Source organism: Cebus imitator, unplaced genomic scaffold, assembly GCF_001604975.1.
Source record: "Cebus imitator isolate Cc_AM_T3 unplaced genomic scaffold, Cebus_imitator-1.0 Scaffold256, whole genome shotgun sequence".
Taxonomy (NCBI): Eukaryota; Metazoa; Chordata; class Mammalia; order Primates; family Cebidae; genus Cebus; species Cebus imitator.
This window is the reverse complement of record NW_016107571.1, coordinates 140,996-157,047: the sequence shown is the minus strand read 5'-3', so window position 1 is coordinate 157,047 and position 16,052 is coordinate 140,996. Positions and strand designations below refer to the sequence as shown.

The following is a 16,052-nucleotide window of genomic DNA, read 5'->3' as shown; positions in this document are numbered from 1 at the left end:
CAACTTTTTGCTTGACGGACCACGGAGTGCCTAGAAAGTAGCATACTCTTAACAGTAAGGCCCACGTCTTTCATCACAATCCAACAGAGTGTTGGCATTATGTCCATCCTAGATTAGAAAACAGGTTCAGGCCAGGTGCATGGGCCCACACCTGTTATCCCAGCACTTCGGGAGGCCAAGGTGGGAGGATCACTTGAGCTCAGAAGTTTGAGGCCAGGTACAGAGGGGCGTTTGTATTCAGACTCAGGTTTGTCTCACCCAAAGCCCAGTTCCATGCCACTGGATGAGCTTCCCGAGGGCTCATAGAGAAGTCTGCCACTGGAGGCGTTCAAATCCGTCCTATGCTCCCTGGTAATAAACCCTCAGGGATAAGCTATTTTGTTCCTTTCACTTCTGTTTTCTTACGTTGGCACAATTTTCTGATGGAATCTTAACTGATATTTTAAAATATAAAGAACATCTAAACTTTTAATATATGATTTTTATTGAACATGTTCACCTTTACATTATTACAAACATTTTACAAATAAAAAATTAGTTTTTGTAAAAAAAAAAAAAGGAAACATTTCCTGGATTATGACTGTATAGTTGAAACAAAGAAATATAATATATAAATATGAAGGTCATTCTCCAAGTATTAGAACAATATTGATGGAGTCACTTCAATAAAGTTATTCATAAATATTTGCATGGTTACCCACACACTGTATCACTTTCCAAAAAATCAAACACATGAGACGAAGAGGAGCCCCAGATGAGATGTAACTAAATGTCTTTCTTCTATGGGATTTGGTCAATGCATATCAGTAAGATAATTTCTTTGCTATATACATAAGATGAACATTGAAAATACAGAATACATTGTCTATGTAAATTAAAAATTTTGTCAGCTTTGTTGTAAGGGGAGTAACTACACAGACCACCCACACAAACATTTAAAATATACTGTGTATACATTATCTTACAAAAATCGCACATGTAAGGGAATAAGGACTTTATTTCCAGAGCATCTTAACATAGGATTAATATTGGTATATTCATCTTTCATATTTTAAACTTCAAACTCTTTAACATCTCAGCTATTAACATTATGCATAGTACCTAAGACAACATATGAGTAGTGGCATAACACAATTTCAGCTACAGTACTTGATTGTAATTCACATGATGTACCATCTAGAACTGACCAAACATAATTTCAGAACTGTCCAATTTAAAGACCTGTTAAGAAAATAAAATGCAACCCCATCATATGAGCCCAGTCTGTCTCTCAGAGTGTTGCTATAGGAAGCCTGACACTTCCGAGTATGTACTTAAATGAAGTATTTAATAGTAATGTCAGCTTCAGCTTGCAAAGTGTTCTAGCTGGCATGGAAATCTGAAAGTCTAAAATTACATCTGTATGTTTTAGTTTATTAAAACTGCTGTTTGAATTTGAGTATATTTTGTCCGGAGGCTAGTTGGAGATTTTTCTTTTTCTCTCTTCTAGCAACAAATTAGCTAAGTGTTCAAACACTGTGGCTCACAGTTTAGTAAAAAAAGCATTTACAAAAGAAACCAGGCTGGGCACAGTGGCTCCTGCCTGTAATCCTAGCACTTTGGGAGGCCAAAGTGGGAGGATTGTTTGAGCCTGGGAGTTGGAGGCTGTAGTGAGCAATGATTGAGCCACTGCATTCCAGCCCAGGTGACCCAGCAAGACCCTGTCTCTCTTGAAAAAGGAAAAAAAAAAAATTAAAAAAGAAAAAAAGCATCTAGAGTTAGGCTATTATTCTGATAGTGTCATGCTGGAATGAGGTGGTGGAGTGGAGGAGTTTAGTTTTTTTCTCTAGGATAGAATTAGAAAAAGTATTGTATACATCTGCAAATTCTCCAACACTGGGTGATTTGAAATTTAATATTTAAAAATCAATTTATTAATAATCTAAATTTTCAAGTCAAATTTTCTAAACTCAAAACATAAAAAGAGGTGGACTTGGTATTTAATAAACAGATTTATTCAACAGCTACATGGTTAAGATGTTAACAATACATGCTCCAAGAAAAGGAAAATTAGAAAATAGGCAGACACTTAGGCAACCCTTAGCAAGTATTTTGAAAGGACTGCCCTGAAATCTGAATACAAAGCGTGCCAATGGAACACAAAATAGGATGAAATGAATCCAGACTTTCACTGACTACAGAAGACATGGACATTAGTTCCTTTTTGTTCCTAATAAATGTTTCTATTTACTAAAATATTTGTTATATTTACTACTACATAAATCAAGATATATCTGATGGCTGCTAAGATTATAAAGGCATGATTTTAAGCTTTTCAAAAGTCTCTCTACTTTTAAAAAAGAATTCTGTACCATTTTAAATACTGAGAAGCAGTCTTGTATACAGAGGTGTTGGACCAAGGGCAGCCAAGAGTAAGTAAGATGGGCATTGCCCTGATTATAGCACCTCTTATATGTCTGATGAATGTCCTCACTGAACCCCACTTACAATCTAGTTTTATCATTTCAAAACTGCAAAATCATTTGCACAGCACCAATAAAAATATAGCCTAGAAATAATATTTTGAAAATAGAAAAATATGTTTTAAGAAATGTCATAAATATCTCTCTAAATAATATCTTCATAGCTCTATAAAAAAACTTTCTTTGATTTTTCCCATAATATATAATGAATGTATTAGTTCACGTGAAGGCAGAAAGCAAGGCTTTACCACTGAAGTCCCTTGGTTAGGCTAAAATGTTCAGGTCAATGTTTTACTCTTAAAAATAAATCTTAAAAAATAAAAAGTATAATAATTCAGAAAACTGTCTCTCTCAGAGTCTCTCTACATTCAAAATATAAAACAGGGTATCATCTTTTAAAAACTTCCAGTATCTCTTTGTTAAATGCAAGATATAGGTGATGGGAGGAAGGCAGCAAACCACATTGCCATGTATGTACCTATACAACAATCCTGCATGTTCTTCACATGTACCCCCCAAAACCTAAAACACAATAAAATATATATATATATAAAATAGTATTGGATTAATGCAGAATACTCAATCCTCGAAATATAAAAAACAGCAACAAAGGTCCTAAGATTATTCAAAATTTTCCAAACCTCTAAATTTGTATATTAAAATAATATAATTTCCACCTTATTTTGACAATGTGAAAACACCTAGACCAAAGTCATTCTATTCTAACATATTACCTTTCTTGTATATGATTTTGAAAGTAAGAATTGGAGAATTACTGGTTATACAGATTATATATTTTTCTTCACTAATAATGATTCCAAGAAAGTTTAGATCTTTCCACATGGAAACTGTCATGTAAGAACAGAAAAACTCTAAAGTTTATCTGCTGTGCTGCTCAACTGGATCCAGACCAGGTATTCTTATTTTAAAAGCTATATTTGATGTATGTTATATTCTACTCTTGCCTCAAAACAACTCACTTTTGACACAGTAGAGAAGAAAACAGTACCTACGAAATGGAAACCTGCCAGTCCGCATCAGTCACGGCAAGCAGCTATCATGCTGCTACCCACCACCACTTCGGAAAACTGTCAGCCTCAGGTAAGTCTGAACTTACATAGAAAAGGCTTCCCTGTTTCTGACCATATCACAATTTTCCTCTTTTTCTATATTTTGACTCCTGAAACCAGCAGATCTTAAACTTCAGTGAGTTAAGATAGCTCTTCTGTTAGGGTGCCTATGGTGGCCCAACACAGTGAGTGTTAAACTTATTTTGAATCTTTTACGTAGTGCTTGGGGGATGGTTCTGCAGCTCATCTAATATTAATGACAACTGACAATATATACTGCATAATAACGGCATTACATCCATTCACTTCTCAGACTTAAATGCACTTATCATTTCATTTATGACAGGTACATTTAGAATTATGAATAAGCACTTTACATGTTTAAATTGTAGTCTAACATTTTCCCAAAGCATGAACACCCATGCTTTATACAATGCGGTAGGTAGTATAATAGGGAAAATTTCCTGAACAGGAATTATAACTATCTTGACAAAATCTATAGGGTTTAAGTTATATTCATATACTGTCTCTCAAACATAAAACTAAAAAAACCCAAATAAGCCCAAACCTATTGAGCACCTTTATCACAGATTTTTACATTTGAATCCTAAAATTATACTTTGATGTGTTTATAATGCTGTTTTCTCCACTGGGGTGTTCTGAAAGAAAAAGCAGGCTGTTCATTATCAAGTGCAGTGACCACAGAAGCCTGGTGCTTCCAAGGCACACAGCAGCACAGTGCCTGGAGACTGCCATGCAAATGTTCCCCTTTGGTGGCTGGTACAGGATGGCGGTGGGTCCTTCCAGAGAAGAAATCAGCAGTGGCTTTCTTCTTGAGAGCTGAGGTTCATTTTCTATTAAGTGCTTGAATAAAATGCCTTGATACATCAACTACTTACATCTTAAATCCACAGGGAAATGTTTTCACCGGCTTGACTTCTAGCGTTTGATCACAACTTGTTCATAAGCTCCAGACCCCACCCTAAAACAGCAGGGGAAAAAAAAAAACTTTAAAATTATGAGCCGTAGTGTTTAAAACTGTTCCAAGTAACCTTGCCCTGGAAAGATGGGGCACTGGGTATTTTTCTACTAGATTTGCTTTCCGCAAGGTTTAAAGGTATCACAGATAGAAAATGTGTGGAATATTAAATGTTTAATACATTGGATTAGCCTTGATCCTGATTCTCTCACACTTATTCCCACAATAATCTAGTAGAATTCCCCAATTCCTGACCTATCAACAACTGGTGGCAAGAAATGTTCTTCGAACATATTTATCTATTCATTCTAAAATCAGTCTCATCCAAAAGTCTATGTTGACCCTGGCAGTGCGTCAGGACTTGCACTTAGTTAATGATGACAGTTTTCAGCTGTCATAATATTTTGGCGTTTTCATGATAGGGTCTCATTCTGCTGCCGAGACGGAAGTGCAGTGGCATGATCGAAGCTCACTGCAACCAGAACTCCTGGGCTCAGGCAATCCTCCTAACTCAGCCTTTCAAAGTGCTGGATTACAGGCATGAGCCTCCATGCCTGGCCCACTACTGCCTAAAGTTATCACCAAGTACCCATTTCCCAATTTGTCAAGATGTCAGGGTATACCGTACTATTTGTCATTTCACCCTGAGTGTGCCTGAGTTTAGTAAGTCCAAAAGCAACCACCATGACTAGTGTCTTCCCTTAATGACATTTTAAGAGGAAATTCTAAACAACAGAAGGTAGTGATTACTAGCCCACCACAGTCTTCGCTGGACCTCTCAGTTGATTGCTCAGAAACTCCTGTTCTCACAGATTCATTCTACAGAAGAAATAGGAACTTCCTCAACAGAATACCAGTGAACATCCATTCATATGTACAGAAAATCAGACTGTGAAGTAACCATGGTGGGCAGCATGACGCACTGGCTTTTACAGGCTCTTTTAAATATGTTCTGCTTCTGGCCATGATGAAATAACAGGAACCAGACTTTCCCTCTTGCCTTAAACAATTAAAAAACTGGATAGAATAAATGAAACCAGTTTGCACATACTAGACAACAGGCAGTGCAGGACTGTGGTCCCAAGAAAAAAAAATAAATGAAGAAAGCCTGACAGCTGCCCCAGCATGCTGCCTGAAGCAGTCTCCTTCAGGATCTTCTGAGCCTGCAGTGCAGAGAGGAAGCCTGCTGGTCTCTCTGAGTAGAGGGGCCAGAGGTCAAAGCTCAGAGGGTCTGGGGACTAGAATTTGTAGATCAGAATAACAGAAGGAGGGGCTGGGGAAAATACTAGCTGGAGAATTCCAAATTTGATGAAAACTGTAAACCCATAGATCCAAAAGGCTCAATGAACCTCAAGCAGAATAAACACAAGGAAGAACATATCAAGGGATATCATAGCCAAACTGATAAAAATCAGTAATAAAGAGAAAATCTTAAAAGCAGCCAGAGATAAATCACATACAGAAGAATAAAATAAAAATACAGGCAGACTTCTTGTCAGAAAAAATTTAATGTCCCTAAAGGCAAGCAGGCAGGTGCATGCAGGTCCCAGGAAGAAAACCCGGGTGGGCCAGGCTGTCTCCTGGGCAACACAGCAAGACCTCGTCTCCCCAGAAAGTTAAAAAAAGAAAGCTGGCCATGGTGGCTCACACCTGTAGTCCTAGCTACTCAGGAGGCTGAGGCAGGAGGATCGTTTGAGTGCAGGAACTGGAGGCTGCACTGAAGTGATCCTCCTTGATTGCATGAAGAGCTATGATCACATCACTGCACCCCAGCCTGGGCAACAGAGGGAGACCCTGTCTTTCAAAAACAAAAACCAAAAAGCTTTACATTAGTCATCTAATTTAATCTTACATCCCATGAGTTTGGTATCATATTTATCACTCACATTTTATAGGCAAGGAAACAGACTCACAGAGGTTAATAATATCAATCAATAGTGGAAGAGCTAGGACTTGACCCCAGGCAGTCTGATAAGACAGCCCATGGTTTTGAACATTTACTATTTAAATTCCTTTTGGTTGAAGGCTTGGCACAATGGCTCATGCCTATACTCCCAGCACTTTGAGAGGCTGTGGTAGGAGGATCACTTGAGGCCTGGGCAACACAGCGAGACTCTGTCTCTACAAATAAATGAATGAATGAATGAATCAATGAATGCTGGGCATGGTGGTGCATGCCTGTAGTCCTAGCTACTCAGCAGGCCGAGCCCAGAGTTGAAGGCTGTGTGAGCCGAGATTGCACCACTGCACTCCAGCCTGGGTGACAGAATGAGACCNTCATTTGGTTGGAACTATATTTTTTGCCATTCCTTTACCTAAATTAATAAAGCCAGGGCTTACTGAGTATATTATGTCATTTATCCTTTAAAATTACCCCATGAGATAGGCGTGGTTATTCCTACTTTTCAGCAGAGGTAGCTAAAGTTCTATTGAAGTTAAGTCATTCACTCAGGCCCCAAAAGTGGTCTGGCTAGGATGTGAACCCAAGTCCCTAACTCAAAAACACATGCTCCCTGCATCATTCTACCACTGTCTTCATAAATGTTTCATTTCTATGTGGTTGCCCCTGCTACTGGTCTCTCTTTGCTCTGATCTACCCTTCAAATTATGGCTAGGTATTTTTCTAAAATGCCAATCTGATAAGTCACTTCCCTGCAAGGACAGCCAATGGCTTCCCACTGTGAACGAGAAGAATAAACTTTGTTATGGCAAGTGAGGCCCTTTACTTCCTGGCTCAGAGATGCATGCCAACCTCATGCCCCTAAATACCCTTTCACAACCCCCTCTCCTCAGAAGAACCTGTTTATTGGAAATTCTGAAGTATGTTATAATGATTAATAAGTCAGTAAGATATAGTGTTTAAGTACAACGGGATTTGAACTCAAAGAGATATGAGTTTTCATCTTGGTTTTACCACTTACTGGTTTTAAGGCCATGGGCAAATTACTTCTTTTTTTTTTTTTTTAAGACAGTCTTATTCTGTCACCCAGGTTGGAGTGCAATGGCGTGATCTAGGCTCACTGCAGCTCTGCCTCCCGGGTTCAAGTCATTCTCTTGCCTCAGCCTCTTGAGTAGCTGGGATTTCAGGCGCCCATCACCATACCTGGCTAATTTTTGTATTTTTAGTAGAGATGGGGCTTTGCCATGTTGGCCAGGCTGGTCTTGAACTCCTGACCTAAGGTGATCCACCCACCTTGGCCTCTCAAAGTGCTGGGATTACAGGCGTGAGCCACTGTGTCCGACCTCAAATTACTTCTTTGTATCTTTGTTTCCATTAAAAAAATACCAAACTAATTATAGTATGTTGTGAGCACTTAAAGAGATACAAGAATTGAATAAAAAAATATATATGGGCCTATGCCTGGCACATAACTAATAAATGCTCAATGCTACCTATAGTTACTATATTTTTTAATGATATAATTGCATATTATAATTACTATATTTATAAACTCATTCTATTTGTTCCCATCACCAGGAGTATTTGTCTTCGTCATATTCACCTTTTAAGCCCCCCACTTAATTTTTTATTATTACAAGGTCTCTCTTCAAGTGTGAACTCTGAGGCTCTGTCCTGTCTCTGTTCTCTCAAAATTCCCTCTACTTCTGTTACAGTATTTATTATAATGTTATGATTTTTAGTTTGTCCATTTCATCTGTAAGAAAGAGTCAGATAGTAAAAATTTTAGGCTTTGTGGGCCACAGAGTCTCTACTGTACCACTCAGTTCTGCTATTGTAGTGTCAAAGCAGCCATAAACCATATAAACAGGCATGGTTGTGTTCCAATGAAACTTTATAAAAACAGGCAGTGGGTCAATTTGGCCTGCGTGCTATAGCCTGCCAGCCCCATGTGCTAGATCGTAAACCAGCAGAGGGTAAGAGCTGGGTCTTTTCTACTTGCATTCTTACCCACAAACTGGCCAAAGAAACAGTTACTAAATTTAATGAGCAGATAAGTCAATGAAAGGTTTAGATAGTGTTACATCGTCTGTAAATCCTTTTTCACATTACTCCCTGAAAGCAGCTTTATATGTCGCTCTCTTACCTACCCATGGTATCCTGCTTGTAGTTAGCTGTTGATATAAGTTTTTGCTGTTAGTCTATTTTTGAGCCCTGCAATGTGCGGACAAATAGGAGGTACTCATTAAAATGAGTATTAGTAAAATAAATGAATGCAAAATTCTTTTGGGTTTTGAGCACAAGAGAATAAAATAATTGTCTTGGTCCAAGGGGCTCCTTACCCCTGCAACTGTAACTCACTCTATAGTTGTGCAGGGACTCTACATAAATATGACATGGAATAGAATTAGGGGTGCACAGAAGTGTGGGGAGCAGGTTGTAAGGAGCAAGGGAGTGATCAAAATTCCTACACTGTGCTCAGTGTCTGTGCTCACTACTACCCGCTGCAGTGCTGATAATCAGTGGTAAGTTTGGCAGGTGACTTTTCTTCATCTGCATCTGAGTAACTAGCAAAATGATATTTGGTTTTCAGAATTTTTCTCAATATGTATGGCAGACTCTGGTGGGTGAGAAAAGGAGAGTACAAGAAAGGTTAATGGCAGCTTAAGTTGCTCAGTGGTTGTGTAACTGCTCAGAAAAGATAGACCACTGACTGAAAAATGTAATTTTTGCTTTTCTCTTCCTAAAATATCAGATTAACCACGCACAGTGGCATGTGACTGTGGTCCTAGGTACTCAAAAGGCTAAGGCGAGAGGATCACTTGAGCTCAGGAGTTTGAGGCTATAATTATCTATGATTGCACCACTGCACTCCAGCCTGGACAACAGCCCTGTCTCTATAAAATAAATTAATAAAAAATTAATGTTTTAAAAGACTAAGGACCCTTTTCTAAACGTCCCTTTATGTTGCCACTTTCCCAATGGTATACTGGTCCTTGACTAATACATTTAAAAATACTTCTAAGGAAGTTAAAAACTTATAAAATAAATGTCAAACATATCCAGAATAAAGAAAACTGAGGGCTACACTAAGAGCTGTAACTCTTCTCATGTAACTACTAATATTTGTGTTTCCTAGCTTCAGCCTAATTCAAACTTTGTGACCATCATTCTCATGATTAAAAAAAAAATAGTCTATATTTTAATAAGACACTATTTGTATTACTTACCTATTTGGAAGATGATGACTGCCAAAGGTTGTACTTCCCCCAGGACCCACAAATAACCTTAGTCCTTCTTCTGCAATACACATTTAAAATGTTTGTTACATGTACAATTATTAGACTATTGTCAAATAGTATTGATATTATAATAATTCATATTTTACAATTCAGTTTATTAGAGAAATAACTTAAAAACCAAAGTTACATACATGTTTTAAATTAGGCAATTTAAAAGATACTCTAAAGGTTATTTCTCACCAACTTTTCTAAAGCTCTTTTTCTTTTAACTGAGTCATGGAGATAGCTCTTCCTACAAATTTCCAAGTAAGGTTTAATTATTTCTCTTTACACCCAGCTACCTAATGAAAATAAGTCAATTGTAGAGTGCTTTCTATTCACACCAACATGAGTAATTATACCTTTCAAACTGGTGGCATACAAATTTTCAGTTTCAGTGAAAAGTCGAAGGAGAGCATGAAGGATTCTATTATCCACTACTATTCCAAGACCGCCTCCAAATTACAACAGTGGCTTAAAGTACTTAAAACAAAAGCAGATGTTGATACCTATTTTAAGTATATGAACCTTGTAGACATTGGGGCATAATTAAAAACACAACAAATGCTTTCTTTAAAATTAATCACTTTTAACTAAAATTTCTTTTTCTAAATTCAATATTCATTTTCATTAATAAGTGAGCTATAAAGTTACCCTGATATTTTTATGGGCATGAAATTTACTATACAAATGTGCAACAGTCAGTATCATGATGTTCTGAGCCTCTTTACTGCTGATTACATGGATTACAAAAACCTGGATGATAAGAATCTATGCTTAACAGTTATCTACATACCTTCTGCACTGGAATCTAGGCTGAAGTCTTGACTTTGTAATATTTTCTCCACAATATCATCTGCATCCACCCTGGTGTCATCAACTCGCTTCAGCTGAGATTCTACAGAATCTTGTTTCACTGGGCATCTTTGAAAAGAATTACAATTTTTTTCCTTTTTGTTATGTTATGAAAACAAAAGTTTTTTTAACATTAAAATTTATTCTTTAAACTAAAAGGATACCTGTTGAGTTTTTCCAAAGTTGTCTCTTCTTTATCAGCTGCATCAAGATTTGGCTCAGGGATTTTCTGCTCAATTTCATCACATGGCTCTAGAATACTTTCAACTCCTGTTGATGTGCTTCCCACTGAGGTATTTCTTCTGTGGCAGAGCTCAGAGAAACTAGATGACCGGGAGTGACATGTGCTATACCCTGTCAGAGAAAATCACCTTGGATATAATACTATATCAAACACACTATGATCTGACATCCTTCTCCCACACTACAGCAATTTCAAGTCCCATTGGAACAATAAGGAATTCAACTTCTTTGTTAGCCTCTACCTGATACTTTTGACTGCTGGCTTGCATAGCTTGATGTTCTAGAATGTCCACAGGCACCAAGTTCATCTGGAACAGAGGCACTCTTTGCTGAAAGATCTGTAATATGTCATAATATGATGTCATCCTTATTGCCAAACGATTAATGGCCACTTTGTATTCTAATCTGCAGACTTTATAAACTCTGCCAAGTTCATTATCAAAAAAATAAGTTACAAAATGAGAGACATCCTTATAAGTCAGTACAATGGAAATAACTCTATTGCAAGAAATACGAAGTATTTAAATACCTTAGTTCACTGAAGAATATTTTTCATAACATTAAAAAATTATTTCAGTCCTTTATTAGTTCAGTCCATGCAATAAACTCCTATTTTTCAAAACATTTGACAGCATTCTATCTTAAAACTGCTACAGTTTTAGTGTTTAGTATTTCTCTAATAAAAATGACTTGGGTGTATTTTTATAAATGTTCACAAAATTGGTAAGTTTTAGTGTGGTTTCTAAGGAAATCCTGCTTCCTTAAAAATCTATCACAACAGCAAGCTAAAGAGTACTCTATTAGTTTAATGTTAGTGTTGCTAGTGCTAGGCTATAATTTGGGCAATGTCTGTGGCTCAAATCAACACAGCATGGGATGTAGCACTGAGAATAAAAGTTCTTAAGAGATTGAGTATTCAGATTCAAAGTAAACGTACAAAAGGCAGTGTCAAAGCCATTTCTAATAGTTTCTGATCATGTGTATATTCCAGGTGCCAATTACATATTTTTAGAACTCGCTTCTTCCAGAGAATGTAGAACTGTGACCATTTTTCGTAGGGTGCAATCGTATTTGGAAACAAGAACTGTTTTTAACTTAGAAGCAGAAGGAAAGCAACTGAGTAACATAGCTATTATAGCAGCCATTCTATAGATGATACTGTATGCAGTTGGACCAACAAATCCTGCAAAACAAGGAAGCTACTGGAGCAACCCGGTCCTTCAGCAAAGGTTTCTCATTTCTGGACAGAGTGTAAGTGGCCCAAGCATCTCTACAGTGGTCCAAACCCAAACGTTCGGCAAAATCTGAACTCAAAAAGTTGGTTAATCTCAAGAGTTATGCAGCGCTAACTCTTTACTCCTGGGTTTGGCTCAGATCTTAAGTCATCCACATATCTTCTGGTTTTCAAAATTTATTCATTCAATAAATATTTATTAATATTTTACCAAGTCAAGTGCCTAATACTGTATAAGGTATAGGAAGTACAAAATAAGTAACACAAAATACTTATGCTTAGGTTTAGAGGTAGAAGCAAAAGTTATATAATGTGGCAAGTACTAAAATACAAGCACTAAAAAGCAGTTATTAAGAGCTCCAAAGGACAGCGCATCTGACACAACCTGGTAATGGGGAAAAGACCTTATGGAGGAGGTTAACCCCAGGACTTGGGCAACGTATGGGAACTCCTGAGCTAGATGAGCAAGGAAAGGCATAGGGAAAAGCACACCTTGTTTGTAGGGAAGCAGATCGTTTGGTAAAGTTGGCATACAAGGTAGTGGTATAAACAACCAAGGGAAAAGAGGCTGGAAAGATGAGTAGATGCCTGTTGAAGAACCTTCTATGAGTTTAAAGAAGGAAACAATTCAGTGGCTTCAAGGAAGGGTGTGATATGATCAGATCTACATTTTGGGAAGAACATTTTGACAACATGATAAACAGTGGGTGTAAGAGTGAAGGTTTTCATAATAATCTGGCTGAGAGTGAGTTGTTTCACAGGCACGAATAGCAGAGCTCAATAACAAAACAGAAGTTTGTGTCAGGAAAATGAGGTAGAAAAGACCAAAGGAAAAGGTAGGGAGACTTGTCCTAGATAAATGGAATTAGAGACACCTGAGGATGCCTATTCAACAGTCACTCAATGTTCACTGTGTCCTGGGCCTTCTGCTGGGGATAGAGAGACAAATAAGAGCTAACCATGAAAAACTTAAGAGTCTGTCCGGGGAGAAAGATAAGCAGATGGATTTCAGTGTAACATTTGGTATGAAGTGGACCTTCCCGCAAAGCATTTAATCACATTTACATCACACGATCGATCATGTTTACATTTATGTGATAAAGCCAAGGGTATAGATAGCACTGCTCAAGTAAGTGAGGGGACCAAACCCTGTGGAACATCAATATGTAAGGAGAAGGTGGAGGAAGATAAAGAAGCCTCTAAGAAGCTAAAAAAGGAAAAGTCAGAGAGGTAGGAGCCAAGGGAAGAGAAAGCATCAAGAAAGAATAACTGGCCATCAGGTGAGACCAGAAAAAATGTTCACAGGATTTGACAACTATGTACCCGGAGACAGCAACAAGAGAGGGCAGATGATGGGAGCCAGATTGCTAATATGTTTAAGAATAAATGGACAGTATATTCTTTCTAGAAGTCGGGCTATAAAAAGTGTGTGGTGCATATATCATCTCTGGCTGATCTCTTTCTCTCCCTCTACATACACACACACACACACACACACACACACACACATGAGAGAGAGAGAGAGAGAGAGAGAGAGAGAGAGAGAGAGAGAGACAGAGAGAGAGAGAGAGAGAGAAAGATGTCTCTATATATTTGGGGCAGAGTGGGGAAAGAGAGAGCACATGAGCACATGCGCCAGCCTGCTGGAGCTTAAGGGAGAGTAGTAGATAAAGATGCAGGGCTAAGGAGTTTTTGTTTTTCTTTTTTCAATATGAGAAAAAATTCAGAATATTTACATGCTGAAGAGAAGGGGCTAATGGAATGGTTCCAAGTTCCCAAAAGATTCACTGATCCCAAAACGAGAAATTTCGGAGTCACCATTACTTATAAGAAACCATATATTTGCATATTTTAAAAGGTGGTGAAAGGGTTAATTACATCACTTCACCTTTCTTTCCCTTCTTTCAAACAATACACCCTGTTCACATAATACTGAAGACAGAAGGAAGCTCAGCTCCTAAGTTCTTTTCCTCCTGCTACCTTAACATTTTCCCCACTGAGCTTTTACTTCTGGAGCAGATTCTGACTGCTGCCAGCAGTGTGCCTGGAAAAGTGGACCTCAAGGTGTGGTCAGGGACTAGCAGCATCAGTGTCTTGTGGGAATGCCTTAGTAATACAAAACTTCAGGCTCTAACCCAGATCTATTGAAGCAAACACTCTGGCTGCTGCAACCAGCAACCTGTGTTTTCACAAGCCCTCCAGGTGACTGATGCACTCTAGGGCTTGAGAACCACTGACAAAGGGAAAGCGGTTCACGGAAGAGGAGCAACACCTGAGAGGCAGACGTTGCTTTGCAGAAGTTGCTGGGTAATGGAATGGGAAAAATGGAAAAAATCCTGTACTATTCTGTTGTACCTGTGGGGAGTACATGCCTACAGTGGGAGGAGTATCACTGTAACAGCTAGTTTTTAATTTGTTAGAGCACAATACTTTAGACAAAATAAAGCACAGCGAGAATTACATAATTAAAACTGCTGATTCTTATTGGCCTGTTTCAAGTCAAATACCCATACAATTTTAAATCTGGAAGGGCTTTGGGAATCTTTTAGGGCATCAAGTAGTCTCGCACAAATTAAAAACCAGTAAGTCACACATCCATACCTGCTATTCCAAGATGCACTTTGAGAGTCTCTCCACCTTTCCTATCTTCTTGCAAAGATTCAGATTCACCAGCAATTGGTATAGACATTGATGTGGAGGGAGGCCTGTAAATAAACATTTACGAACCTGAGTTGTGGGGGAGCCTCAAAGTTCAAAATACTGTTATTGATTGGTGAGCTTAGTAAGCCTCAGCATAAACTGTTTGGTGGGTAAAAGTCATAAAAATCAGCAAATAATGTATAAGTGTCTTTTCAAAACTTGAAAAAAATTCATCAAGTTTTTTTTTTTTTTAACATAACAAGAAAAGGGCAGTCTCCATAGAGTCCTAGAAAGAGAGGACTCTGTCAGTGTGAACCCAGCAAGGTTCAAGGGATGGTTGCTCCAACTATCAAGACGGCAGCTCTGAGCTAAAGAAGCCGGTGCCAAGCCCCTTTGAATCAAGCTGGGAGGAGAATGCCTCGTGCCTCTGGTTCAGAGCCTGTGCTCCCGGGCTGGCTGCACTCACTTCTTAAATAGGGTATCCATGGTTTTACCTTCCAACCTTCATCTCTGTAAACAGTTCACCTGCCCAGGGAGAGTCTACAGAGGGGCCCAGTTGTTTAGATTTGCTTTTTGGATTTGATTCTCTGGGAGTAGTAATGAATCTATTCATTGGTTAATTCAAAGGTCCTATTTCACGTGGAAGCTGTGAAGCAAGGAGGGGCAAGTTTAAGTTCTAACAGTTTTTTTCTTTAAAATAAAAAAAAATTAAAATTTTTGTAGGTGTATAAATTTATAGGGTACGTAAGATATTTTGATACAGGCATGCTATGCATAATAATCACATCAGGGTAAATGGGGTATCCTCAAACATTTATCCTTTCTTACAAACAGTCCAATTACACTCTTTTATTTTTTACTTATTTTGAGACAGGGTCTCGCTTTGTCACCCAGGCTGGAGTGCAGTGGTACAATCATGGCTCACTGCAGCCTCCACTTCTCCAACTCAAGCAATCCTTCCACCTTAGCCCCCATGTAACAGGGACTACAGGCACACAGAACCATTCCTAGCTCTTTCTATTTCTGACATTTAGTGGAGACTTAAATTTTTTTTTTTGTAGAGATGGGGGGGGGTTTCCCTATGTTTTCCAGGCTGGTCTCGAACTCCTGGGTTTAGGCAATCCATCTACCTCAGCCTCTCAAAGTGCTGGGATTATAAACGTGAGTCACAGCACCCAGCCTCTTTCGGTTATTTTTAAATGTACAATAAATTATTGTTGATTGTAGTCATCCCATTGTGTTTTCAACACAGGGGTTTTTATTAGAAAACATCCCTAGGCCGGGCGCGGTGGCTCACGCCTGTAATCCCAGCACTTTGGGAGGCCAAGGCGGGTGGATCACGAGGTCAAGAGATCGAGACCATCCTGGTCAACACGGTGAAACCCCGT

General features: G+C 38.4%; 1 protein-coding gene across 1 annotated transcript in view; it reads right to left on the bottom strand.

The window, feature by feature from the left end:
• Nucleotides 1-461: 461 nt before the first annotated feature.
• Nucleotides 462-16,052, bottom strand: part of FAM102B (family with sequence similarity 102 member B) — a 72,062-nt gene continuing 56,471 nt past the window's right edge. Inside the window, exons 6-11 of the mRNA XM_017499206.2 lie at nt 14,626-14,729; nt 11,033-11,128; nt 10,712-10,901; nt 10,489-10,616; nt 9,642-9,711; nt 462-4,514 (exon numbers count right to left, since the gene is read on the bottom strand). Of these exons, the coding sequence (XP_017354695.1) occupies nt 4,472-4,514; nt 9,642-9,711; nt 10,489-10,616; nt 10,712-10,901; nt 11,033-11,128; nt 14,626-14,729 (631 nt within the window). The 3' untranslated portion in view covers nt 462-4,471. The remainder of the gene's footprint in view (nt 4,515-9,641; nt 9,712-10,488; nt 10,617-10,711; nt 10,902-11,032; nt 11,129-14,625; nt 14,730-16,052) is intronic.